The 27803-nt window shown below is 41.9% G+C and overlaps 1 protein-coding gene across 4 annotated transcripts; it reads right to left on the bottom strand.

Annotated features, from left to right (window-relative positions):
- Positions 1 to 15893: 15893 nt before the first annotated feature.
- LOC114060643 (alpha-1-antiproteinase 2-like) lies at positions 15894 to 26289 on the bottom strand. 4 transcript variants are annotated; one of them, XM_027890297.1, is made up of 6 exons: positions 26183 to 26206; positions 25593 to 25694; positions 19928 to 20593; positions 18702 to 18972; positions 16748 to 16895; positions 15948 to 16142 (listed from the first exon to the last, which is right to left on the bottom strand). In XM_027890297.1, exons 3-6 carry the CDS (start codon positions 20574 to 20576, stop codon positions 15948 to 15950), a joined length of 1263 nt encoding a protein of 420 aa, XP_027746098.1. In that variant the 5' UTR covers positions 20577 to 20593; positions 25593 to 25694; positions 26183 to 26206. The 4 variants fall into 4 exon arrangements, with proteins under 4 accessions (XP_027746104.1, XP_027746098.1, XP_027746099.1 ...); XM_027890303.1 differs by lacking the exon at positions 25593 to 25694 and having other exon boundaries at positions 15894 to 16142; positions 26183 to 26289; XM_027890298.1 differs by lacking the exons at positions 25593 to 25694; positions 26183 to 26206 and adding an exon at positions 25543 to 25564.
- Positions 26290 to 27803: the final 1514 nt, after the last annotated feature.

Raw genomic sequence — 27803 nt, forward strand, 5'->3', positions numbered from 1 at the left:
ACTGGCTGATTTTGGCCATTCAGCATTATTATTTGGGTTAGACACATTCTTTAAGACAGTTTATTCAGCAATTTCTGTAGCGTGGTGTGAAGTAAGGTAACACACAGTTATCCCTGAAATGCCAGGCAGTGGAAGGATTGTGGATAAATTTATTTCCAAAGTCAAGGACACTAGACTTAAAAGAAGATTATCCTAATGGTACTCCAAACACCAGGCATGAGAAGGACGCACCCCCTGTTCTTCTCAGGGCTTTTATAATTTCTGTCCACCCCATCTGTGGGAAACCTTCAATATGTCTGTGGACTTACCTTTTTCTCATGCCAGGGAACGTTTCTCTGGAATGCAGGAGGAGAAAACATCTAAAACTCTCTTTGAGGAAAGATGCCTCTCCTAGGCAGGAAAGCTTTCTTACGTGAAGCAAGCTCTGATTTCCTCACCATAATTCTTCTAGAAGGTCATCCACCCTTATACATGGGCATGATCTAAACTCTTCACTGTTTGATCATTGGTCTAATTCCAAATAGAACATATACATGGAACTCCCCGTTTTCCCCTCAGGCTCCTAAATTACTTTTGAAAATACTCCCAGGTGAAACAGAACATTTTGATTTGAATTGTAAAAGAAAAAGAATTTGGCCTTAAAATGTGAGATAAGGGGGCTAGTCTCCAATTTTTGAACAGAAAAAAAATATTACATGTGGTGTAAGTGGAAGTACTGGACATCTAAGAAAGCCCATAATGGACTTCAGCATCCAGGACTCAATGCAAAAAGGCTTTTGTTTGTTGCTGATGAGTACTACTTCTACAAAGGGACAAACAGTGTTTGCTTTTGCAGTGCAAGATTTGATTAGGAAGGGCTTAAGACCTGAATGCTGACTCTCCGTGATCTAACCTGGTTTATATCCTCGTTGCAAGGACATGTTACTGGAGGGCAGTTGTGAGTTTCATGCTCTTGAAAAGTTTGACAGAGGGGTCACAGGCTCTAGCTAGTTACGTTCTTTCTTGGTTTAAATTAGTTTAAAATATTCTTCCTTTTAGAAACAATCCTGGTAATAATAGGCCCCCAGTGTAGGCATTGTATTACAGAACATGGGAGCATAAGATGGGGTTACTAAGTGAAGGCCCTACTCTTAACATCAGGCAGTCTATTCCCTCCACTGTGAATGTCCCTGAGTGACTTCAGAACTTTGGTTCTCTGTCCAGGTGACTAGACTTTTTTTTCCCCCACCTCCTTGCTTATATTTATTTGTGTTTAATTCAGTTGGATTTGAAATACAAATGTCTTCTCATTGCTTGGAAGAACTGTGATGTGCCTCTGAATCTGTGCATCTTCTGCAGACTCTGGTACTGTGGTTGTGGTCCAAGAAGAAAATACAAGGAAAACCTGATGCACACAGAAGCCAGTTTGTGTGCTCAGCAAAATTAGCAGTTATTTGCAATGACAATAGCGACCAAGCCTCTTCCTCCTCACACCAGGACTCTAACATGTGTGGTCACTGCTGGAAGCCCTGCAGTGAGTTAAGATGCACAATATTGATGTTTAATATTCAAAATATTAAGTCTTGTTTATGGATGGCACTGAAAAGAAGGGTTTGAAGAAATCTTAAAGTCTGTGAATCCCTCAGTTGAATCTTTTCTGGACCACAAAACCTGTATCAGTCCTCTTTTACCTGGAGGAAAGAAAAATTGGGTGTGTACAGAGATCTGAGGGAATTGTTTTTCTCTTTAGTTACTCACAAAGCCCGTTCTAGTTTTTCTCCGTACACTATCGGGAGTAACGTTTTCCTCCCACCAACTACTATTTATATTGTCAGTCGCCCTTTGGTTTCTGCAGAGCTTTCTGAGCAGTGAAACGCCACACAGCATATGGGTAACACTCTGCCAAACTATACATATTCGCAGAGTGAGTTGCTGGGAGAGGATTTCCAGTGTGTCGCTTTTGCAAAATTGCACTTCTCCACAGTTTGGGACAAAACCACCTCTGAGATCAGAACAAGCAAGGCCAATACATATGTACTGCTGCCCAGCTGTGTCTCTGCTGGGACCTTGTGCCGGCACAGTGCCAAGGCTGAGCAATAGGCAACCGATAGGTCAGCAGTTGAGCTAAAGACCGTCTGTTCTCTAATAAACAACTGTTTGTGGATGCATATGCAGCTCTGAAAAACTTGGCAGTAATTATGTAGTCCAGGTTCTCACCAATCTGTTTGACAAAGCCCTGTGACACTTGAATACCTGGGGGTAGATACTGCAGAGGCAGAGTGAGCTGCTTGTTCCAAGTATTCAGAGGGTTTCTGTTATAAGACCCTTTCATCCTTTTGTAGTTCTTCCTGTGGGGCTGGCAACATCTCCGCTTCAGTGGCTGCTTTTCCTTTTACTTACTTTCCTCAGTCTATTTTAGCAAACCTTCCCTGACCATGAAGCAACCAGTCATCCTAATATTTGGGGTTTTTTGGCTTAGGTTCCCTGTGCTAGCCATGATTCCTCCCAATTACAATCTCCTTGGTACAGCAATAGTGCTCGCTTAAGTAATGCCTCTGTTCCACATGCTATGACCCATTTTAGCAGTATGTAACTCAACCACAGCTGAGATTCAAAGTGGGCTATGAGATATGATGGGCATAATTACACTACTAAGAGCAGGTTCCAGGAAGGAGACGGGTGGTTTAATTAATTGTATCTGTACTAGGTTCGCGGTAAGAGGTTTTTTGGAACCGAGTTTCTTGCATTGCTCAAACAAGGTAGTAACCAAACAGATATATTTTATTCAAGGCCTTGCAAATTTCTGTCCCCAGCAAGTGGCTCTCCATTTGCTTTCTCAAGGGCAGACACAGGATATTTACACTTGTCTTGATGAAGCTAGTTGAAATCAGTCAGAAATAGTGTCCAGGCTAGAGTCTGATGAGAGGAATAAAGGTGAAAAGTGTCAATTTAGGAAATATTTAGACTGAATGTGATCTAACCTCTTCCATTTTTTTTAGAGTAAACAAAATGCCAGGAATAGTTCAGAAGGTACACGGGGATGATTTTCAGGGATCTGTATTTCTTCTGAAGTCTTACTGTGAAATTACAACACATAAACTATCATGCTCCAACAGTTATAAAACAGCTCTTTTTACGGTCTCCTGAACATACTTAGTTTATCAACAAGCTGATTCATCAAGGTGACTGCTGCTTATCCCACTCAAAGAATGCACAATATAATTGAAATCATCAGTATGCAAACACCCTGTGGCTCCAGGCCTACCCTGTCTATAAGCTTGGCCCTTCTGTAGAGAATTAGACCTATGCCACTGTTCATGTGACAGGATTCCTATAACATCTTTGGAAGGTACATATTCCTTTATCTCACCTGAGGTGGGATGGATGCATTACTGTACAAGATGGACAAACAGTAAAGCTTTAGTATTTCATAACACAGGGCTGAAGTATCTCCATTTTATTTTTAACTTCATAGTCAGGCACTGTATAATTGTCCTTGAACACACAAAACTATAATTGTCTTTTAATAAGACATCTTACTTTGGAGTCTTGTATAGGAAATGCAAAAATGATGAAACAGGGTAACAGTGTGCCCAGAGATGCACTATCAATTTTCAGGAAGAGGTAAAACAATCCTCCATGAGGTGTGATGGAAGTAGCTTTATTCCAGGGGTGGAGTAACTGGTCTTTTAAAGATCCCAGCCTTGTTTTCCTGTGACTTTCTGACTTGCAACAATGGGAAATTTTAATTTGCAATAATTTATTTATCCTGCATTTTTACACAGAAGAAATGAAGTGCTGCAGCAGGGACTGGCTAGTGTTTGCCGAGTCCTCATAGAGCCAGCAGGTGTCATCAGAACCTTTAGTTCTCAGATGGGAAGAAGGATAATTTTGCGTGTTTGGACAGCTGTCCTTCTCTGTGCCTTACTCAGTTTGTGTCATGAGACAGTACTTAAGCAGGCAGGAGACACAAACTTAAAAAAATGGCATTGAAAGATAGTTCTGTTTTCTTGGGAAATCATCTCAAAGTTTCTCCAGTAGATGTAAAAGGCAAGTGCATTTCTATTTTAAATTCTTGAAAAAAAATCAACTTGAAAGGCAGGAGTTAGAAAGTGTCTAAGGGGTTGGTATATCTAAGAGGAAAAACCTCTTATTATTACACCTGCAAAATGGCAGAAAATTTTGCAGTCAGTGACTTCTGATGACCTTAACTCGAAATATGATCTATTTTCCCGCTATTTCTTATTCCAAACTCTGTGTTTACATGCACTGTACATTCATGTCCTTACTGCTGTGATAATCAAATTGTCCTCCTGGGACTTGCAGTCTTTGGCTGTCTGGCCTGAAGCAATTAGCTGATGTAATGAAGAAATGTCTGCACTTTGGTCTCTGCAAGAAACGAGCAAAAGGTGACTTTGGGAACTTAGGAAATGTGCTGAGGGTTGCTAAGTACCAAATGAGTGCAAGTTAGTGCTACCCACACTGCCCAGAGTGGCTGCCCAAGAGCTCTGCATTGTGGGGTTGGGTACTTGTGTTTCCTTGGGGTTCTGCCACTTGAACAGAGAAATCAATACAGTGACCTGCTACAGGGCTGATACTGAGCTTGTGCTTCCTGTGCGAGGCTGCACATGGTGGGTATTCAAAAGCCACTCTTTTTCCTCAAGAAAGTGTGTTATCTGCCTGGCTGCGCTTACATGGAGTAATCAGGCATTAGTTTTCATATAGGACTTGATGTCTTTGTTTAAACTGCTTCAGGACTTTACACTACCTGTTCTTCCATGAGACAAGTCAGTGTCTGTGTGTAACTCGATTGTATATATAGTATTAATTTTCAAGAAAAAGACATGTTATACCAAAAACCCACTATAAGTTTAAAATTTGTAGCTAATATTTCCATTGGTTCTTTCTGATAAGGAAAATTATTTAGGCAGTGAAAGAGTTAAGTGGACAGCAACCGCTGTCTGTGAGCTGTGTAGAGACTCAAATATGGCTTTCTTTATGTTTCATAAGAATATTGTGTTTAATATGTGGGCAGTGCCAGATGTGAGGTGTGAATTTTTCATTTCCTCGATTTAGTCGCTAATACCAATTAGCAACCTTACACATCTTTGAAATGGGACTTCTTAAGGATGCGCTTACATTGCTAGTGAGAATATAATCTATGTTAGGAAAATTATTTGGGAGACAGAGCAAATGCATGAACCTCTTTCACTCCTGATGAAAACCAGGTGCTAAGTTTATAGCTCTTTTGAGAGATTTCCTTTAGACAACTACAGGATTTGGTTGCTTTTCTCAGTTCCTGATTCTTCTGGTTAAAGTGCCATCCAACTTTGCAACTTGGAGTCAGTGAATTTTTGTCTTGGATTTTTTGAGAAAATTTAGGTTATATTTTCTCTGTCTCATTCCCTCTCTCACCTTCTCTCTTTTATACATTTTGAAAGTATTCTGTTTTTGCATCTGCTATGGCAAAATGATAAAGGTCTGAAGCAAATCAAGTTCATGAAGCTGAATGACCTGATCCAGGACAGACACTTTTACAGCCTGCACTGTGATCGGCTTGTCTTCTCTAGACATCACATAATGCACACCAGAGAAGCTACAGAAACCAGGTTTCACTCAATCTGCAGGCCAGATAACTGTTAATATATACAAAAAAAGAGCAATATTTATCTTTATGCTGCTAAGTTAGGCCCAGTGATGTGTCGGAGGTAAATGAAACATTAATATTAACTTCCTGGATAACAAAGAGTAGTGAGGCATGTCCATGATGAGCAGTTTTTATTTAAGTATCCATTCCTGTAGGGTGGGAGGACAGTTGGAGGGAGGAGAGAAAAAAAGTATGGCAGTCAAGGCTGCAGAAAGCTGAGACTTTACTGAATAGAGCTCAGGAAAAATAACCTTGGAGACACTCAAAACCTGGCCCAAGATTCCATCAATCCTTGAAACTAACTGGCCATTCGAGGTCTGTTCCTTGGCTAGCAACAGCATTTTCCCATGTGGGAAATGCAGTCTCTTTGGACCCTTGTTCACTTGGAGTAGAAAGTTGTGCTCCCATAGGATGTGTACCATGGGTCAGCTTGAAGCACCTTCACCATCAGAGCCCCTGTGGAGATTCAGCAGTAGGTTAGTCTTGCTTTTCTGTGCTGCAGCCATAAGCACAATATCAGTGCTTTTCTCTATGCCTTTTCTTGGAAAGATTCCCAGACTCCTACAGTCAGGATTTTGTGCCAAAGTGAAGTATTTAAAAGCCTATCATACACTGTATTATATATTCCTTCAAGGAGAGTGGTGTCTCCAGTGTGGGAGCAGTCTTACTTCAGACACTTCCTGGGGCTGTGGCCAGATGAGAATAAGTGACTGAACACATCCAAGACATCCTTCTTACCTCCCAGAAGGCCTGATCTACCATCTTAATTTGTTCCTTCTTAGTCATTTTTGATTGAAAGCACCTATTTTGCTTCCTATGTAATGAAACAATTTTTGGACCCACTGAAGTCACTCTATGGTAAATGATAGTAACCTTGGCCAGCATGTGATTATAGAACGAATGTGAGATTTCTGCATCATATAATTTGCTTTTGATGGAGGTATTCATTTTTCTTTTTGGCATTGTAATGAGCATGGAAGCATTTGCATTGACAGGAGGTTTAAATTAAAAGCCACCACCCATTCTTCTTCAGTGAGCAGTGGTGTCTTCAAGTTCCAGTCACTGTCCTCCTAAAGGACAGCCAGTTCCTGTGGTCAGACTTCTTGTCAGCCAACATTTCTGTTTAGTAGAAGATAAGCGTAGGGTGAATATGATATTTCAACTACATTTTATTGAGCAAGTAGCTATATTTAACAAGACTTTGCTCTCTCTGACCAACAGGCAAACAAGTGCTCTTGTGAACACAGAGTGCAGTAATAGCACAGAATTGAGGACTCCATATCAAGAGACTGCTTGAGAAAAGACTTTAGCCTTTAACATCATGGTTCGTACACTTGCCACCCAAACCTGTATCTTCAGCTTGATTATAGCTTAGGCACAGCATATCCATAATATGCATTGGAAGATCTAACCTTGGCCATAAAGATGTTCCCATTCTGTAGGAAGAACACAGTCACTGGACCTATTTTGATACTTGTGGAAGGTCAGACCCACTGATAATTGGCCCTGCCTGTACTCCATATAGGTTGGACAGGCAAACACTTTTGTTTTAACATGCTCCAGACATCCAGTTTCAACTCCTTCTTAGACTTGTACTTGCATAATGTGGATCAGGTGTGGCAATGTGCTCAGATGCTCAGCCTCCTGCTATTGTGCACCAAAAACAATTGCTCTTCCCAAGTGATGTATAACACAATGGGCTACAGAAGATCAGGTATGCTAAAGGGAACATGAAAAATAGAGAACTGATGTTTTCCATCTGAAGAAAGAAACCTGTAAGATATAGACCATTGTGATAATGAAGAGAGGAAAAAGAGCAATCTTTTCAGTGTTGGTGTGTTTTACTGTTATATCAGTAAAATGTAATTTACATAAGGCTGTTTGCTTGAGGAAATGATGCAGTGGAACTGTAATGAGAAAATGTTACTACCCTAAATCCTTGTGTGGACTTTCATTCCAGCATGAGTGACTTCTTGGTTGAACTCTAACTCTTAAACTCTTCAACAAGTGGCAAGAAAGGATTTCTTATGTGAGAACAAAAGTTTCTGTACAGGAAACTTTCAATCTAGAACTATATTATTTTAAATCAATCCTTTAGATCATAGCAGAACCTTGTTTTTTTCTGCATATAGTGTAATGGAAGGTGGAATTATTCAGCACATCACTCAATATAATTTTTGGAAATTGGTGTAGCTGTTTCTGCCTTTTCGACCAATATTCAACATGTGAAGCCTTGCAAAACTCACAGCTTCCACTGCTAACTAGCATGACAAGAATAGTTCTTTTGCCCTTCTGTGGCTGCGTGACTCCCATGCTTAGCTGACTTCCAGAGCTGCTCTTACTCTAGGCATGCCCAGACGTGCAACAGTGTGATAGATTTGGAGTCCTCACTGAGAGCTGAGCCAATGAGAGACTCCCTAAAGGAGCAATTGAACCAGTACAGCTGTGCCCATAACAGCTCATGTTGCTCAGGGGAAGTGGCAAAAACAGTCTCTGTATAGCAGTTGTATAATGACATAACTGTATTACTTCACTGAGCGAGCTGAGGGTTTAACTGTCCTTGCTCAGGCAAGGACTGTTTTAGCAGTTAATTTTCACATGCTGCAGTTTATGTTGGTAACAGCATGTCTAGTTCAAGTAGATATGATAGATGCAAGTGTTGAGGAGAGTCCACAGCATGATACTGAAAGCCTGCAAGCAAACAAGCTCTAATAGATGAGGTTGCAAAAGCAGAAGTTGAAGCCAGGCTGGAAGTTTGATCATAAAGCATGCATGAAATGCAAATGCCTCATCTCTTTTTCAGTTCTGCTGAAAAGAAAAATGAGCTGTGCAATGGAGTCTTTGCCCAGAATTTTATCTCCTAGTTTAAAATCAAGCAATAGGGAGTGGGGGTGGAAGAAGTATGCAAAGTCAGCATGCTCACTGCAGTGCAAACATGAGTGTTATCTTAAATTTGCCCTGAGAGAGCAGAAAACAAAGGTATAAGCTAGCAAAGCATTTTCTCATAGAATCTCCTCTGTGCACTGAAAGTGTCTTGTCCACAATCTCCTTTAGAGTCATTTGGTTTAATTTTACTAACAGGGGTTAACATTTCTGTGTCCCCAAACCGTACAACAAAGATGAGCGTGTGTCAGTGTGTGCAAGTGTATCTGTGTGTGAATGCATCTGTACGACAGAAATACAATGAATCTGAGCATAGCTAAGCGCCAGGACATTAAGTGAACCATTGCAGAGCTGGAAGGACCTGGGCTGTGTCCCTTTGCTCATTAGCCAAGGTTTGCCCAGGAATGGTGGAAAATTGCAGCCACCCTGAGAGTAGATTTCAGAAAGGAATCTGAGAAGATAGCATGCCTTGATGGAGTACAGCCCACTTAGGGAGCTCTGCTGGCATGTCAAGCACCACCAGCACTTCTCAGTGGTGTGGGTAAACAGCCAGGAGGGAGCAGAGTCCTAAAACCTAGAGTTCCTTTTTAATCTCAACAGAGATGCATTTGACAGGGAAGAAATGCATGTTATCAAGTCCTGTTATCACAGTTTCCTGGTAATCTCAAAAATATCAAGATTTTTGTGCTACCTTGATGTATGGTTTTGTGCATGGGATGTGAGACACCTCCTCTTGAAGGACTTCAGGAGCCATGAAGATAGACCCTGTGTGGGTCAGTGTAACCTCTGTTGGTTACAAAATTATAGACATGGTAGGCAGAACTGAGTTAAACAAAATGTGCTGGCTCTCTTCAAGTGTCTGTGTGGATATCAGTTGTCATATCCTAAAAATTGTGGGTTTTGCTCATATCAGGTTAAAGGGGACACTTGGAAGTTGATATATTTTTTGCAGGGGAGATCATGCCTACGAATATGGCAGCAAAGTCACTTAAACTCCTGACTTCAGACTTCCAGCTTCATGGAAGTCTCTCCTTTCCCCTGCTGTCCCCATCTGTGCTACCCAGAGAAGGACAGGACACTCAGAGACACCAGGTAGATGGCAGTGGAACTTCTGCATCATGGTCAGTGGCTCACCACTTGGCAGGGAGGCTGAGAGCTGCAACCCCGTGGTTCCTTCCACCTGAACTCATACCCAGCCCTCACTGTAGGAATATCCCTGTTTTCTCAGCCCAAGTGGCCCCACGTGTGGCCAGGCTCGGCCCCAGCACTGCCAGTCCTGGTGCCGTCGGCAGAAGCAGAGCTGGCTGACCTCCTGTGCTAAACCGTGGGGGCTGAGCTTTTCTGCAGCCACACCTTAAGCACACCATTTCTTTCTTGAATCTTGCTTTTGTATTTTACTGAAGTCTGGAATCATTAGGAAGTTTTTCTTCTGTGACCAAAGGATGTCAGCTTGACAAAGAAAAATGCATACAAGATCTGCCTGTTTGGGAAGACTGCTCAGTCAGCCAGGTTTCCCTGACTGGTGCCAGTGGGCTACATGGGATGGCATCACCCTCTTTGCCCAGCATGCTGAGCTCATTTCCATCACAAAGCGAATCCAAAAATGTGTCGTTTTCCCACTACTATATGAGGAACGCAGGATATATTTTGAGAATATTGAAAAATAAATCCCTTAGTATGTATTGTTAAAGCTTTTGTAAAAGTTTTGGATGTTATACAAGTATTAAGTCACACTAGACTTTTACCTGTGGCCAGACGTTACATTAGTTAAACAGTTATTTCCTGTGCTTTGAAGCCAGCTATTTCAACACACCAGGTAGTCTGATAATCTCTCAGCTGCACCATTTACCAGGCAAAAAGCTTCTCTGTGTAAAAAAACATAGCAGACCCAGGATTATAAAATAATGGATAGAACTAGATCAAGCTGTAATACAAGTGCTCCAGATTGTACTTAGATTGGCTGGAGAGTGATCACATAAACAACCAGATTCTCTCTCCCCTGCAATGAATAACCCACACACCACAGGCCACACCTAGCCCGCAAGAAGTTGTCCTTAAAAATGCTGGCTGTTGTCAGTGCTCCAGCACCAACGCCACTGTATGTTTCAGTGGCATTTCTGGTCAGAGGCTGGGCGCTCTGGCACACATGAATGAGCACACAGGGTTTTGCCACAGTAACTTCTGTGTTGCTGCCACAGGACAGACAGTCATTTATAGCTAGGAAGATTTATTTTAAAATAGACTCCATGTAACCATGAAGAAAGCAACCTACAAGAGTTTTTAGCTGTAATTTCGTCTCCTCTCAGTGAGCTGCTCTCCTTTGTCAGTGATAGAGGCATGCTGATGCCTTCCACTAATCAGTAGCTGACTGGCTCAGCTGCTGAAGATAAGACAAAATAAATAATGATGAAATCTTATTTCTTATGGCTATCCAGGGGGTTAAAAAAGGTGCTTTTGATCAAGTTGCTAAACATCTAGTGACTGAATAACAGAGTATCAGTATATCAGATAAGATAAGGAGGCACAGAAAAAGGAGTCATACTGATGCCCATTGTACTGCTGCCTTCAGTTTCTGGACTAACAAAGCGGTGTGAAATTCTGTCCATGGGACAGATCTCAACAGAGCAGAAAGGATCCTGTTAGCCCCAGAGTGGTCACCCAGCTGGTCCCTGGGCTGTGTATCACAGGCTCCTGCCTGAGGGTGTCCCCTTGCACTCACAGTCTCCAGATCTTGCCCCTCCTTGATGTGGCTGGCCCTGTACCAGCCTTCCTCATGGTCTTGCTACCCAACTGTGGGGAAACAGCTGAACACCCTGTGGTCCAACACACACCAGCAGGCTTGATGGGAGGGCATCAAGGTCTTTGGAGGAGAATGGGAACCTGACTGCCACCCAGGGCTGTCTCCTTGCCTCTAATTCCTCTTCTTCCCGTTGCACCAACTTTTGCCTACATTGGTCCCACAAGGCTTTAGCCGCTTGGCAGCTGGCAGAGTTCACTGGTTGACTATAAAGGGGTGTTTGAGGGGGGTTGTTTTCTTTCCAAAAAATCAGTTTGTCATGTGCCCCCATCAACCAGGCACTGGGAGAAGGGACCTCTGGTATCACCCCGTGAAGCTGATCTTGCACTAAAAACCTGCTTTTGAAGTATACCCATGATGTATTTCTGCTCCAAATACCTCAAAAGCTGACACCCAGGGCAGCTTTACCAATTCCTTTCCAGCATGTGGCTACATGTGAGTCTCTTGCATATTTCATGAGCTTCTGCCCCTCTTTCCTTCTCAGTGACCTCCAGAAACATCCTCCTGTAGCTGGAGTGCTGTGTTATCTTGCACTGTATGAGTGCAATGTCATATTGCATATAGGGAGCAAGAAAAACATAGGGCTGTTTAGTCCTTTGGCTCTATCAAGGTGTGCAGGGGACTCACTGATATTAACAATTATTTTGCATCCAAGTAGGTGGCTTGGATTCCCACCATATTCTAATACTCAAAATCTTGTTATGATGGAGAAACATGCCTTGTATGTAAAGATGGGAATTTTTTGGTAGTGTATTTAAAATCTTAACAGTTTTACCCAAGAATCAATAGCCTGGTTACAATTAAATAGCCTGACTTACTGTTCAGATTATGTATAGTTAAAATTTATACAAACAAACTCTTTAGTACCTTCCTCATTCTCTTGTTTTATGCTCACTCTTTCTCTGCCCCACTCCTTCCTCAGGTTGATGGCTTCAACCCTAAGCAAGGAGATGGCAGGGTGGCCACATACTGCATCCTTTCTGGGAGGAGTACAAGGGTAGTGGATGCAATCTCTCTGCTCTGGGGTCTGTTTGGGATTATTGTTATGTGTTTGCTCATATGCCCTTGCTTTTCCTTCATTTGTTCAGAGGTTCACAGTGCACCTGAACTTTACTACCTGTGCTGTGTTTTATATACACTGTGTTCTCAGTTCATCTCCATTCTCCTGGTTATGCCCAAACTGGTTTCACTCACCTCCCAAGTCTGCAATCCTTTGATGACCAGTAACAGAGCACTGGTGAGATGTTTATAGCTCTGAGGTGTCCAGTGTCATCCTGTGCCTGTATTCTCCAGTCCCCTACTATCATCCAGCCATGTCTGTACTCCTTCACTTTTCATTCTATGGCCATACATCATTCAATGCAGAACAACTACTTGTTCTTAATATCTTCTGGATACACAGATATCTGTATGTGTATTGATATGTAAATGTTATACCATACTATCCTAATAAGCTATGGAAAAATTTAAACAAATTAGATAATAGTAACTGATTGCTGGATAATTACTGTTACAAACAAAGAAGCAGAAGAGACCCAAGGCCTGTGCTGTTAGTTTGACACAAAGCAGGTCGCTGTGTTACAAGCAACAACAACACTGCTGCATTTGCAAAGTTAGGGGTTACACTGACCCATGTCTTTCTTCCTGCTGAGCAAGAGCTATCAGATCACACCTGCCTGAAGTGTAAACAGGGAGTTTCTTCATTGACTCCTCTTTGTAGGGGGACTAAAGGATGTGGGGTAGGAAGCGGGGTGACTTTTGGTTCCCCTCCTCCAGGTACAGCCTTGGATAATGGCAAGAAAAGAGCAAAACCCCAAACGCCTCCTTCCACAAACAGTGTGTGAGCCCAGGAGGCTGTTGAAGTCTTGGGATGTGGTACTTGGAGGACTTGGAGGCTGTTGGGCTACAGCCAATGGCATTGCCCTGGTGCAGTCAGTGAAACAGAGCTTGTCATCTGGCCAGGAGACAAACAGGTTACTCAAATCTGGGATCACTACAAGCACAGCTGTAAGTTCCATCCTCACACTCTATAGTTGTGCCAGCTGTGTCAGTGGCTAATGAACCTGGTCTTTAATTGCTCCCAAGATGCATCACTGGCTCATTTATATCCCCAATTGCCTATCACCCGAAATGGCAATAGCTCAGTGACCTGAAGCCCTGTCGTTCTTCCCAGCCTTCCTGGCTCTGCTCGAGGTGATCTGTTGAAGGCAGGCAGCCCCGTTCCCTCATGCCTCCCATTTTTAGGGAAGGAGGAGAGGAGGACCTGCTGGTGGAACAGGCACTGCAGCTGAGCCGGCAGCATTCACCTCCTGCGTGAACAAACGGTGCCATCGGGTGGGAGGGACAAAATGTTAGTCTGTGGGAGGGAGAGTGGGAGGCTGTGAAAAAGAACTGGTGCAGAGAGGAAACGGGAAGAGTGACTGTAGTAGGGAAAATCTGTTTTGTTGCTTGCAGCAACAAGAGCAGGATTAGGAGAGTAGGACTTAGTGGATGGGGGGGGAGAGATGAGAATGGGCTGCATAACAAACAGCACAGCGCAGCATGAATGTAGGCAGGGAGCAAGCTGTTTGCTGCTCTTTTGTGCTAAGTGTGGTGCCTGCCTCTTCTTAACACTGTCTCTGGCAAATCCTGCAGTGGAAAATCACAGCATGATGTCAGTACACCAGGAGCTATTGCCTGATGAAGCAAGTCTGGCAGACGGCTCCTGGACACCGATCTTGACATTGACAGGAAATCCCGTGTGGGAACGGCAGACTCCCCTCGTCACCACCACTCTGTTCTCCCATGGCTGGCACACATACACCACACCACACACTGTCCCTGTATCCTCCCCAACGCATTTTACAAACACAAATCGTATAGGAGATGCAGTGAGAGGAGAAGCACAATCTGTGGAGTGCTAGTTCTTCTCAGCAGCCTGTCTGCTCCTGTACCTCCCTCCTACTGCTCTGGGGGCTCTTTTTCCTGGAACATGTGAGGGAAACAGAATTCCTGCATCCTGCTTCTGAAGGGGGCACATGTCTGTGAGAGCATAGTTACTAAGGGTAGGAAAGGAAGGAATCTCCTTCCAGAGTTATGGATTAATCAGCAAAAGCTGATTTAGCTGATGTGAGAGATTCCCTTCATCTTCCAGAACCACATGGGAACAACTTTCCTCCTATTATGCTGTATTTCTGTGTTTATGTCTTCACCCACTGCAAAGTGGTTTACAAGCAATATTTAGTCTTGTACAGGTAACTGAGCATTTGTGGCATCATTTCTTGATGTAAACCGAGAATCACTCTACTAAAATCAATTATGTCAGTTTTGAAGCTGGTGCAAATTAGCACAACTCCAGGGAATTCAATACATAGCTAAAGATCTCACTTCTGAGCACTCTTCTCCCTCAAGGTTTCACCACTGCTTTGCTGAATGCCCATTCCTTAACATCAGTTAACAGTAGCTGTGATAACAGCTGAGACTGATCCCACTGAGGCTGCACCTTGCAGTTGTATGTCAGGGAGACAAGAATCCTGCACAGGTAGGGTGCCTTGTTAATTGCCACTTTTGGGTGTTGGGCCACAGAGCCACCCAAACAAGTGGAGGAGAGTGCAAGAAGGCACCAGAAATGTACTGTCTGTTTAGTCAAAAAACACCATCAAGCACTATGCATGAGAGTTAACAGGGGGTATTTACTAGGAACAAGAGCAGAAAGGGGGCTTTCCTTTTGATTGCAATAGGGGAGACAGTGCTTTGCAGCAGACTAATAGAATCACACTCACTCTTAATTTCACAGAGGGCACACAAGACCTAGCTTTGGCTATGTTAGCTTCCCAAGCTATTTGGCTGCTCCCAGTGTCATTCCCAATGCCAGGACACCATTTCTTCTCTTTCCAAATCTCCCCAACTTTAGGTAAAGAAGCAGCAATTGTACTTTTTCTGGAACCTGTTGCAAAGGCAGGTCCATTGAAAATGGTTACCATCCAATCTCCAAGCTGCCCTGTGGTCTACCTAGGTGCCTGTCACCACACCCTAAGGTGATGTGCTTATTGAGTGCTCTTTACCTACTTTTTTGGCTGTAAAAGGATAATATTTGAAACATCTACCATTTTCTAGAGCCTCATTTTAGGTTTTCCATAAATCTCAGCTTGTGTAATTGTCATCCAAATACCTCACTTTCCCATTCAGCTACATCCTCCTTCTCACCACTGATGGATACCTGTGGGAGAAGCAAGCTACTCCATCTAAGTCTGTCAAATTTGCAATATGTGGTTGAAAATCTTCAGGTTCAAGAGCAGGTTTGATCCTCCTGTTCTGTTTTGAGCTTCAAGAAACTCAGGAACATTTGCTACTAGATTAATACTAAGAACGATGAAATGGTTCTGGGGCATAACACAGGATTTTTGGTGAAATTAGCTTTTCACATTCCCAGTGCTGTCTCCATTAGAAACTTCATTTTCCTGTGATCCTGCAATGTTGATCCAACTATTTCCATCTCTTGTTTACTTGCTTATGGTAAATTACAGCTACTTCTGCTTTATTTATAAAATGAAAACTGTTGCTGAAAAAGAACAATATACACACTGGTGCAAATGGAAATAAATCACATTTTGCATTTTCACGTCTTTAATCGGTAATAGCAAACAAAATTCGTATGTCACTTCAGCTAGTGATAGTTGGGTTAACTATTTTTCCTATGAAGAGTGTACTATTTGTATCTCTGTCAAAAATCAGCATGAGGAAGGGATGGTTGAATTCAATGGTTGGAGGAAGAGACATTGTCATTATTTCAACACCAGTTGCTGCTGCTGCCTCAGTACCTCTCTCATCAACATCCAGAGAAGCCTTGTGAACAACCTAGGAAAAAAGAAAATAACGTCATTCTGGGAAGTCAACAGCCACCTGAAGGATAAATCAGACTCCTTTTAAAGCAGCCCTACTTTGAGGCATCTACTGAGAATAGTGAGTAGAGGCAGAAAAGCTGTATTGTTGTAGTCATGGCTGCTTAAATGAGGACTAGGATGGAGCTACAGAAACCCCTTAAAAAAAAAAAAAAAAAAAAGTCCAAAAGATCGGATGAAGGATGGAGACTCCGCCTGTAAGTGTTTGTCTGCACCTCCAAAACTGAGTCTCCAAGGTGGGGAGGACAGGCTGGGAGCATTAGCAGTTTCCCTCAAGGAGCTAGGGGTCGATGTTCCTCTCATGTTTTAGTTACTGCCCAAAAAATCTTGGCCAATACCAGTCTTGGAAAAAACAGACACACAGCAATCTAATCTGATCTCCAGTGTCACCAAGGACCAAACTCCTCTTGTAAGCTTGCAGGCTGAGGCCTGAGTGAGCCCAGCTGCAGGCAAGGTGGGAAGCTGGGAGATGTATTTAGCTGGTGTTTCAGGATGATGTCACTGAGGGGTTTTCCTCCATGTCTGTGAAAGAAAGGAGAGGGCCAACAGCCACAGACTTACTTTGGAAACCTTCAGCTCTGAGGTGCCAGTGATGCCAGAGAGATCTGCCTGGTTGGTGAATACATCCACAATTCCCATCTTCATAAGGGTGTTACTTATTTCATAGGTCCCAGAAATAGAAAATTTGGGGAAGTAGAGGTCCATAGAGCTGTTAGGTAGAAGAGAACATAGTGGGTGCTGAGAAGGATTTTTCACCAATATAAATGATGGTGAGAAAGCTGTGCAATTCCCATGAGTGTCAAACCCCAGGGATTTGGACCCTGAATGTACAATGGGCACTAATTCCATTGCTGGTGCTTCTCATGGTATAGAAGCACTATCATTCTTAATAATAATAATAATAATAATAATAATAATAATAATAATAATAATAATAATAATAATAGTATTTATCGGTTATTTTGCTTTAGGAAATCTGAGAGCACTCTGCTAAGTAGGACAGTAATAAGGCCCCCACTTTACAGACAGAAAAGATGAGGGGCTGAGGTGACAGCTCAAGAAGGTGTAGAGCTGAAGTGAAGTCCTGACAAGTCTGCTTGGGGAGAAGTGTGGCAAACCCCAGCACTTCAAAGAAGTATTTTTGGCAGAACTGTGGCATTTGGCATGGCTCAGGAAAGGTCTGTGCCCTGCTGTCTGCACTTTTGGATGCCATGTCCTCTGATTGTCTTCCTCCTGTGGACTGGCCATGATCAAGTTTGCCTTTGACTGTGAGCTATTTGTAGGCAGCTCCTGCTTTGTGTGCTTTCTGTTGGATTTCTTTTCATGCACTGTCCAAGGATGCTCAGAGCATCCAAGTCACCTGCAGCAGTGATTACCCTTTAGGTAGTTCAAGTCTTTTGCTGTCTTGCCCAGAGACAGCTTGGGTTGAATAGCAAAACAGACAGGATCCAAACTACACTACTGTAGCCTTTGTACGATACTGCCCAGTGCATTAGAAGGGGATGGGACCTCTAGCACTGGCCTCAACATAACAGTAGAATGAAAATTTCCATTTGATTCTCACAGTTTCTCCCATGAAGAACTTATTCCTATGTTTATCTTGAATGAGCTTGCACCACAAATTAATTGAGAGGATGTTCCTGATATTGCAGCTGAGAATGACACATTTTTATTTTTGATATTTTAGGTATCACATTATTAGCTTATATCCAATTCGCTACCCATTATGTTTTTACTAATTGTGCTGGTATTTCTATGATGATGCACTGAGATACATGAGTGTGAACTACACAGCCTTATTAGTTGTGAATCAGGACAGAGCTTGGTAAATTAAGCATGTATTAGCCTGATATTACTCATCTGCTGTTGCTAAGATCTCTTCTCTTCCAGAAAAACAAGGTTGTAAAACATGTTAGCTGATGTTAGTGTCAATGGTTGAAGATAACTGAACCTCATTAGATTTTTATAGTTTCAAAACAAAATGCCAGAAAATTGGAACATCCACAATTAATCATTGGCTTGTTCTAACAACTGCTGAGTGCTGCAAGGGTTTCTGTAAGGAAGATACTTGTGTAGGACATATTATGTATGGATGCAATACTACAAACTGTAAAAGTTATGGTTTATTTAATGTTTAGACATGGGCCTGAATCATGGTGTGTCAGTGATATATGAGAGGTAAAACACATTAGCTGAAATCTTGGTATAGAAGATTTGCCTTAAAATTGCCACCATTCCACTAACTTGATGGAGTGTTTTAGAAACCCCAATCTAGGTTTGCTGTTCGGAACTCCTGAAAGCCCATCAGGATGGTCTCCACTCTGGTTGGGAGAGCAGCAAATCACTCAAGCATCAACAAAAGAATAGTTAAATACCAGCAAGCCACAAGATTTTTACAGGTAGGGCACACAAGCCACTCACTTCCCAGAATCACCAAGTTCATAGTCTTTGCATTCCCAAAAAAGTAAAATACTATAAATATAGGGACTGCTGCAGCTGACTGGCAGAAGATTACCTCTGGAAGAGATGGTCTGACCATTTCTGGATGATTTCCTTGTTTAGAGTTTGCTCTAACTGCTTCATTTTCCCTTTCGCTGGCAGAACCAGAAATGCAGTAGCACTCCCGTTATAATGCAGCCGTACCACAGTGCATGACAGCTCCTCATCGAAATAGAAGTCAAATCTGCCCATTTGGTACATCATAGGGACTTTCACAATAGTTTCAGCATCCACAAAGAAATCCCTTTCTTCAGTATGCTCTGGATTAAAAGGCTTTTCCCAGTTACCTGATACAAAGAAGGAGAATTTTACTAAATATCCCATGTTCTATCCCATCATAGATTAAGTTTTATATAGCTCATAATAATGTTCACCTATTCTTCCATGTGTTAAATACAGAAGTTTCAAACATAAAGCTTTAAAACATGTATCACAGTAAGGCAAAAATCTTTGTACCTGATCAAAAGAGCGAGTTGGATTCCAGTTTCACTTTATGTTTCAGATGCCAGTGGTGAAATATTTAGGCATTTTCTTTGTGTCTACCACTGCTTTTCTGTTCAGGTGTCCAAGTGACCTTTCTGTAAACATAGTCTATGTACTCATGTACTGCATGCATTCAATTTCTATTGACTTTAATCATAAGCCTCAGTTTGTAGATGTGTTATATCAGGCTTAAGAGCACATCATCTAACTCACATCAGACATGCACAGTGTTTCCACCTTTGTTCCTTGAAGCGTTCTTCCTTATTCATTACTAGCTTTTTCCATATATAAATATTAGTGTATTTATAAAGGACTCTGATAGGAGGAAAAAAAAGGAGTATGTAGTAAATCAGGCTATTGAATCATGTATACTTTTAAAAAGAGGTATTGAAAAGAATAGGTCATATATGAGTCTCAGTGCCCTTACTGAAAGTTAGAAGAACATGGGGCAATTGGAGTTACAGTTAAACCCATGACATGCGCCCAGGCTGAGCACACGGACAGCTGTGGCTCAGAGCCGAGCTCCTGGAGCTGCCACAAAGATAACCAAGCCTGTGTGGCCTACAGCTTCCTCCCTATGCCAAGCAGGATCCTGCCACCTCTCCACCACTTCCAGTATGGCATTAGGGGATCTTCTGGCCCAGCAAAGATCATTTGAAATTTTCCCCAGACCAGCTCTGAAGTGAGGTAGCTGACATTAGGGCTGTTTGTAAGAATGAATGTGCATGTGTGTGTGAATGTGAACCTTGGAGGTCTTACCTTTGAAGAAAACAAAGCTAGCCAGAAGCATTACAGTCTGTGGATCCATGTCCTTGACCAAATTAGTAATTTTTCCATGTGTTTTCCTCTCTATATAATCATTGATCTGCTTTTCAGCTTCCGTGGGATTCTTAAAGTCAGTGGTAAAAGCCTCCAGCTGATACAGAGCTTTGGCATCATCTAAAAATTTTTTTAGAAGTTTCAGCTTCTCTGTTACAAAGATGGCATTCCCTAGGTTGAGCTGGACCCCACCCTCAGGATGGTTCAGCATATGGATTAAGTTGTGGAATCCTTCATGTATCTCTTTCTCCTGAATCTCTGTGAGGTTGAAGGCAAGTCCTTCCAGGATCTGGGTCTGAGTGGCTGATCTAGCCCCTAAGGCCAGCACTGCAAAGGCACTGGAGATGCTTACAGGAGAGAAGAAAATGTTTTTGTTAGGTGCCTCCAGTGTAACTTCTTTAAAAAGCTGGAATGCAAAGTCAGCGTTATTTGGCACAAGCTTGAGGCAAGCAATTGCTTCACCTCCATGATGCATGTGGTGTTCAGGATTGTTTGGATCATGTCCGCTGTGGTGAGTGGGTGGGAGCTGACTATGGGTAACAGCATGAAACCCAGCCAGTAGCAAACTTAGGTAGAATGTGTTCTTCATCTTCTTGTATTAAAATCCTATAGGAAAAAAAAAAAAAAAGGAGAAGATATTTCTAAAGTAAGTAAATTAATTAGGTAGAAAGAGTTATTCTGCCATTACCACTGAATAAAAAAATCGTCTCTCTTTCTTTTGTCCTCAGTTTTCAAGTTCTCCAATTCTTGCCAGATTTTTTTCTAATTTTATTTTCCCAGGCCTCCTGGCAAGTCTCCACCAACTCCTTCTGCCACCCTCACCCTAAATACTTGCAAAGGTAAAATTCACCATGGATTAGGTGAATACACAGCACCCTCAGCAGGACGAAGAATGGAGCATATCCCACCAGAAAACACACCATGGATAATCACTAGACAACTGCAGTACCACTTTGCTTTTGACACTAAAGATCTAAATAACTTCTGGAAAGCTCATCATACAAGAAGTTTGGATGCTCTATGAGTAAAGGTAGAAAGAAGAAATTCATGCGAGTAGCAATTAGTAGCTACATACAAACAGCATTTGAGCAAATAGGCAGTAAGGATGTCTTTAAATAAAGTTTTGGTCAGATTGATAAGGCACCCTATTTCAAGAAAGGACAAATTAGTGGCGGCTGTTCTTCAGCAGCAAATTGAATATAACCCTCTATCTCTCTAAGGAATAGGTGCTTTTTTTTTTTTTTTTTTTTTTTTTTTCCTTAATAGAAATACTCATAGAATCATAGAATCAGCTGGGTTGGAAAAGACCTTCGAGATCATTGAGTCCAACCCTTGGTCCAAGACTGCCATAGTTACCAGACCATGGCACTCAGTGCCACATCCAATCTCATCTTAAAAACCTCCAGGAATGAAGAATCCACCACCTCCCTGGACAGGCCATTCCAATGCCTGATTACCCTCTCTGTAAAGAATTTCTTCCTAATATCCAACCTAAACCTCCCCAGGCAGAGCTTAAGACCATGCCCTCTTGTCCTATTGCTGGTTGCCTGAGAGAAGAGACTGATGCCCACCTGGCTACAACCTCCTCTCAGGTAGTTGTAGAGAGTTATGAGGTCACCCCTGAGCCTCCTCTTCTCCAGACTGAGCAACCCCAGCTCCCTCAGCCTCTCCTCACAGGACTTGTGCTCGAGTCCCTTCACCAGCCTTGTTGCTCTTCTCTGGACCTGCTCCAGCACCTCAATATCCTTCCTGTACTGAGGGGCCCAGAGCTGGACGCAGCACTCCAGGTGTGGCCTCACCAGAGCTGAGTACAGGGGAAGGATCACTTCCCTGCTTCTGCTGGCCACACCATTCCTGATCCAGGCCAGGATGCCATTGGCCTTCTTGGCCACCTGGGCACACTGCTGGCTCATGTTCAGCTTCCTGTCAGTCCAGACTCCCAGGTCCTTTTCTGCCTGTCCACTCTGCAGCCACTCCAGCTACAGCTCCCAGCCTGTAGTGCTGCATGGGGTTATTGTAATGTAATGCTTTAAATAAGAACCTGAAACAACGTGTTGTCTTTTCATAGACCAACAAAAGCATTTGAATGGGTTCATTTTCAGCACTTCAGAAGCAATCAATTTCATTAACAAAGAACAAGGCCTTATTTTTATCAAATGCTCCACTGATTGAAGGGTGATACATTTATCAATGTGTTACACTTGGCCGTCATAGCTACATTTCATTGCAGACCTGATACCCTGCACTACATAAGCTTCTAAAGTACAAAGGGACTTCGGAAGTGGGGATATGAATGTCCAAATAGGCTTCATTTCAGAGTAGGAATCCAGGGCAAAGAAATGGTGAAAGAGTTGCAAAGGATTTGGGGAGATAACAAGCCAGATTTGCTAAAATTGTGCAAGGAGAGACATATTACAGCAACTGCACCTTTCATCTCTGGCATGATTCAACTTGAGAGAATTTGTGTTGTCAGAAAGTTCTACGCTTACAGTGCGGCTTTGTCTATAACATCAGAGGGAGCAAATTATATTTGTAGTTGAATATCCACTTAGAGTTAGACTTATAAGATTAACAAAACATTTTCAAGCATAATCAAATATTCAGACATTTACATGTTTTTTATAAGTAATTCTAAAAAGCAGGCCTACTTGCAATGACACCTACAGTGCTACTGACACTAGAAGGGTTCTTGGTAACTACATTTTCAATTACTGTACAGAGTAGTTTTAATTTATAGTTTGGTCTCCTCTGATTTTGACATTGAAATGATACTTCTCAGTATATCTAGCTACTTGTAACACAGCATAAAAGCTCCAGTTCTGAATATTTAAAAGTGCTATCAGTGAGCCAAGGTATTACTCAGACTTTGAAAAGAAATCAACTCCCAAACAAAAGCATCAGAGCTAAGCTTAATCTATTTCCACATATCCAGCAGGCTGATTCAGAAGTTGTCTCTGTTTAAATTATTTACTATGAACTATTTACTCAGCTGCAGTCATAATTTATTAAGAAAAACATGAATACCAAAAAATAAAACATTTCATTTTAAACATAAGTTGCCACCTGTTCCCTATCTCATCACATTCAATATTTATTACAAAATATAGACGGATGGGCTTTTCTGTGTACACTTCAAAATGCCAATTTCTATCTATTTGGAAAGTAGATGGGATATTTAACTGACTTGATCTCAAAGTTGTGACTAATGGATATAGCATGGTTTTGGTGTTAGGGTTCTGTAAAAAATTGGTTACAGTTTTCTGAAGGCTATTTTTCCTATCCTGAAATTTTTGCTCTATGTAGTTATGACATGTTCACATTTTGTGGTTAGTTTATGTACTTTCATGGAATTAATTTCCTTTTATTACAGCTCTGAATTCACAGATAATTAAATACAATCTGAATCTGAATCATCCATCTGTTATTCAGTACTGGCCAATCACAAACAGTCAAGAATCATGAGTCAGCCCTCACAAAAATCTTGATAATGGTTGGTTTTAAAAGCATAGGATTATAAGAGACTTGGCAGCTGCAGTTTGTAGAGGTTTTTTTTGCTGTTTAAGCCTTGAAGATACAAATGGTCCACTCCATTAGTCCCTTCTTTGAAATGTGAAAATACTTTTGTAATAAAATTTCTGTCGTCTAAGCTTTCAAAATATAATTGGGAATTGTTCCTTCATACTCAATATTTAGTATTTCATATGGTATTATTGTGGCTTCTAGGTTAGCAAGTGATCAACCAGTGACAAATTGACAACAGAGACCTTTTCAGTGTGAAAGAGAAGCTTCAGATTCTCGTATGGTCTTAATGATTAAGGGATTTTCCTACAAAGCATGCTTTCTAATGATTTATTAAAATGCAAAGAGCTGAGAACATGAGCTGTAAAGCCCTTAAGAAATTTCCTGAAAAAGCTAAGTTTGCAGAAAGCTCTCTATTTTAAGACCTTTACTCATAAACTCCAGAAAAAACAGTTTGTGTACCAAGGTGACAGTAGAGATGAAAAGCACTTCAATTTGAAATCCAAATCTACACTGACTTGTTGAATAGCCTGGAAAGAAACACGTTTACCTCTGCCTCTTTTCTTCTCTTTGTGTGTGTTACAATGACAATACATTTGTGGTATTCAAGAATACCTTGCTTAAAGAAGAGCTTTCGGTCGAACCAGACAATGACACAGGAGCATGCCAGTGCAGGGAGGACAGTGTTTCTGCAATTTATCTGTAGTAGACTTGGTGATAACACTTGCTGAGTATATTATCTCTTCCTTCTCACACTATCTTCCCTACCATGCAACTCAGAAAGAAAACGGAGAACACTGGGATTAGCTGAAGCTAGCCTAGAATAATTCCACCAGAAAACCTGCAAGTGAGCTGGACTGAGTTTTTTGACTGATAGAGCTTGCTTCTTTGTGGATATAGCTAATTTATCCATTTTGGGGCTGGGATTTTATCTCCATGATTTGGACAGAAAATTCTGAAGGCAACTTTCTGCCTTTAGAGTCCTATGTAATATTCCAGGAGATGAATATTCATCCCATACTTCTTCCATAAGGGGTATTCCTCATAATCTCGTTTCAGTCAACCTGAAAACTTATATTACTCAAAGACATATACAGGCATGAAATAGAAAACTGTTTGCTCACCAGATGGTGCTGCTACCCTCCTGGTTGTTTCTGAATGAGGAAATCTGAGAACTTTGTTTCCTGAAAGCTGCACTATTGGGGTACCAAGACACAGCACTACAACTACCACCATCAGTGGTGTCTGCTGAACTAATATCAGCTACTCAGAAACATATAAAAAAAATCACCCAAGCACCCCCCCCAAAAAAAAAAACCAAAACCAAACGTAAACAACACAAAAGAAAGACTTGACTAGCCATATCTGTGTGTGAGAACATGACCTCAGAATCCTGCTGTAGGACCAGCTACTCAAACAGCACAACAAACTCACATGTGCTTTCCTGTCCAGCCAGAAAGCTCTCTGCATACTTCATTTCGTGCACCTGGACATGCTCAGGGCCTATTCCAGAATGATCATCTAGACATTTACTTCTCTTGTCATTCAGATGCCTCTGTGCCTGAGGCCCCTAGAAGGTTGCAAACACGAGCCAAGGGCATTGGATTCTTCACAGAATCTAACCACTGTATTTCATTAAAACTAATTCGTTTTGCAGCAGTAACATGGAGACCAAGTTTACAATATCCTCTAGAAATGTGTGTGACTGTTCATAGAGCTATTTCCTGTTTCTTCTATCTTCTGTAAACCAGTTTAGCATTGGAGAGCTCACCCAGAGAGTGGCATCACCCACTTCTAGGCCTCCTTTTACCTGGAAACATGTGAACATGAGCTCTCACTCTTCTACCAAGCCACCAAGTGTATTTGCTGTTGAACCTGAATTACTGCACACACTCAGGGATGAAGCATTACTGAGACCAGAGGATGAAAAAGTAGATAAAAAAGAATGAGTGCAGTGGTTAGGGAAGTCGGGTGAGACAGGAAATTTTCTTCTCTCTGCAAGAACAGATGAGACCAGGTTCCCAGTTTCTATTTTCCAGAGTACACCTGACCACAGCCCAGTCTCTGGCTCACTGAGCATGTTGACCTCACTGTGATCTTCACTCCCCTGAGCGTGTGAAATTTACCATTTTCTCTCCTCCCCTCTCAGTGGTCCTGTAATTTGATAATTAGTACAATAATGTCTCATCTAAAAGGGAAGCAGATAGTAGATATACCATCCCCTAAGCAAAGGTATTTATTGGAGACCTTCAATATAAAAATCAACAGAATTACTTAAGAAGAATCGTCAATACATTAAAAAAACCAACAACTTCAAGCACCCACTCTCAGGCTTTTAATGGAACAGAGCCTATTTCTTCTAGCAGGAAGTACATCAGCGAAAGTCCCACTTTCAGGATTTCTTGGGTCCAGAGACCACCTTACTGTCCTGCAAGGCAACTAGATACCCTGCTCTGGTTTTTAGATTCTTACTCCTTTTGTCAGTCGCCTGACAATGTGTAGGCCACTCATTGCCTCAGATGTGATGCTTATGTCCTTTATATCCAGCTGACCCAATAAAAACCTCTTTATCTATGACAGATTTAAATTTAAGATGAAAAGATTTAAAATCAACTGCTTGCAACAAGAGGAGGCACTTTTGAAGTCTCTATAGGAAGCAAAAAAATCACTACTTACAGCAGCTTCCAAGGATCCTGCTGTCTTCACCAGGACTATCCTGCAGCTCCCTCTCTTATTTATACTGTTAAATAGCATTATGAAAGCAAAACGTCCTCTAGAAAACATTAACCAGGGCAGACAAGTGTTACTACTTTAGAAATGGTGCAGAGTAAACAGTGAAGACCATTTTTTGGGGCAGGCACCTGATTTTTGCTGTATATGCATGACCAAACTCTGCCTTTGCTTAGAACAGTCATAAGTCTTCCTGCATTTCTTCACATGCTCCTGCTGAGAATCCAGGTACTACTCGCTCTAGCAAATACTTCACATGCATCATTAACTTCCGTGTGAGTAAACTGTGTGAGTAAACTGTGTGAGTTCATATAGTAGAAGTAATGAAATGAGTAAAATTAAACATATACATAATACTAGACATGAGCCTAAGGAAAAGACAGTTGGATGAATGCTGTAGTCAGATCTCGAGTTAGTATTTTGCACAGAGATATTTTACTTCCTCTACACCAGACTTTTAACTGCTTTTATTTGGCATATTTGTTTAAAATGATAGACTATTTCTTAATTATCTATGTTGCCATTAATAAGGGCCGGTTTCTGGGGACATCTCTAGTTATCTTAAAATTCAAGCTGCAGTACTGATGTTTGTAGTGGCTGAGGGTTCCTGTAGGGATGGCGGCATGATGGCAGAGATGGGCATTCAGGAGCCCACGGTACCCAGCCCACCTCAGCCAGATCGCTTTCACCCTTTAGCTCATGCAGCAATTGATTGAAGGACAAACTTCTGTCTTGCGCTCCACAAGTGTGAGCTTACACAAGGCGCAGGCACTGCCAAAGGACAGGCAAGAAAGTGTCAGGCCAGTACACCAGAGCATGCTTTCACACAGAGCTGGACCCCTGTGGTCAGGCCACTTGTGTTTTGCATGATCCCTTTGTAAGGATTCTCCTGCACCACCCATGGAGGGGCAACCATGAGGTTGTGCTAATGTGGTTATGGACTGGAAAAAGTCATAGGTCAGTGCTCTGGTGAATGCCTTCCACAGAGGAGGAGCATTCCCTTGGGAGATGGGCAATTCAAGGAGAAAAGGTTAGGTTGGATAATACATGTAGGATCATCAAGTCCAACCATTAACCCAGCACTGCCAAGCCCAACACTAAATCATGTTCTTAAGTACCTGTCTGTTAAATATCTGCAGCCTGTTCCAGTGCTTGATAATCCTTTCAATGAGGAAACTTTTCCTAATACCCAAACTAAGTCTCTCCTGGTTGCCTCAGCAACTTAAGGCTGTTTCCTCTTGTCCTATTACTTGTTACTTGGGAGAAGAGGCCAACCCTCACCTCATTACAATCTCCTCTCAGGTAGTTGTAGACTGGTAATGTCCCCTCTGAATCTCCTTTTCTCCAGGCTAAACACCCCCAGCTTCTTCAGCTGCTCCTCTTAAGACTTGAGCTCTAGGTCCTTCACCAGCTTTGTTGCCCTTCTCTGGACATGCTCCAGCACCTCAGTGTCTTTCTTACAGTGAAAATGTCTTTTCTTGCACTACACTTTCAAGAAGAGCCTTTCAGAAAGAAAAGCTTTGTAATAAAGATAAAGGTAAACGTTTTGGGATAAACGTTTTGGTAG

This window comes from Empidonax traillii, unplaced genomic scaffold, assembly GCF_003031625.1.
Source record: "Empidonax traillii isolate 1590-97213 ecotype Southwest subspecies unplaced genomic scaffold, ASM303162v1 scaffold283:size781446, whole genome shotgun sequence".
Lineage (NCBI taxonomy): Eukaryota > Metazoa > Chordata > Aves > Passeriformes > Tyrannidae > Empidonax > Empidonax traillii.

What these genes read in the sequence shown, in the direction of transcription:
- LOC114060643 (XM_027890303.1), bottom strand. Translation starts at nt 20,576, where the DNA reads ATGAAGAACACATTCTACCTAAGTTTGCTACTGGCTGGGTTTCATGCT. An exon ending in TAGCTTTGTTTTCTTCAAAG is followed by an intron (nt 18,973 to 19,927) that starts GTAAGACCTCCA and finishes TCTTTGTATCAG; the next exon opens with GTAACTGGGAAAAGCCTTTT. An exon ending in TCAGACCATCTCTTCCAGAG is followed by an intron (nt 16,896 to 18,701) that starts GTAATCTTCTGC and finishes TCTACCTAACAG; the next exon opens with CTCTATGGACCTCTACTTCC.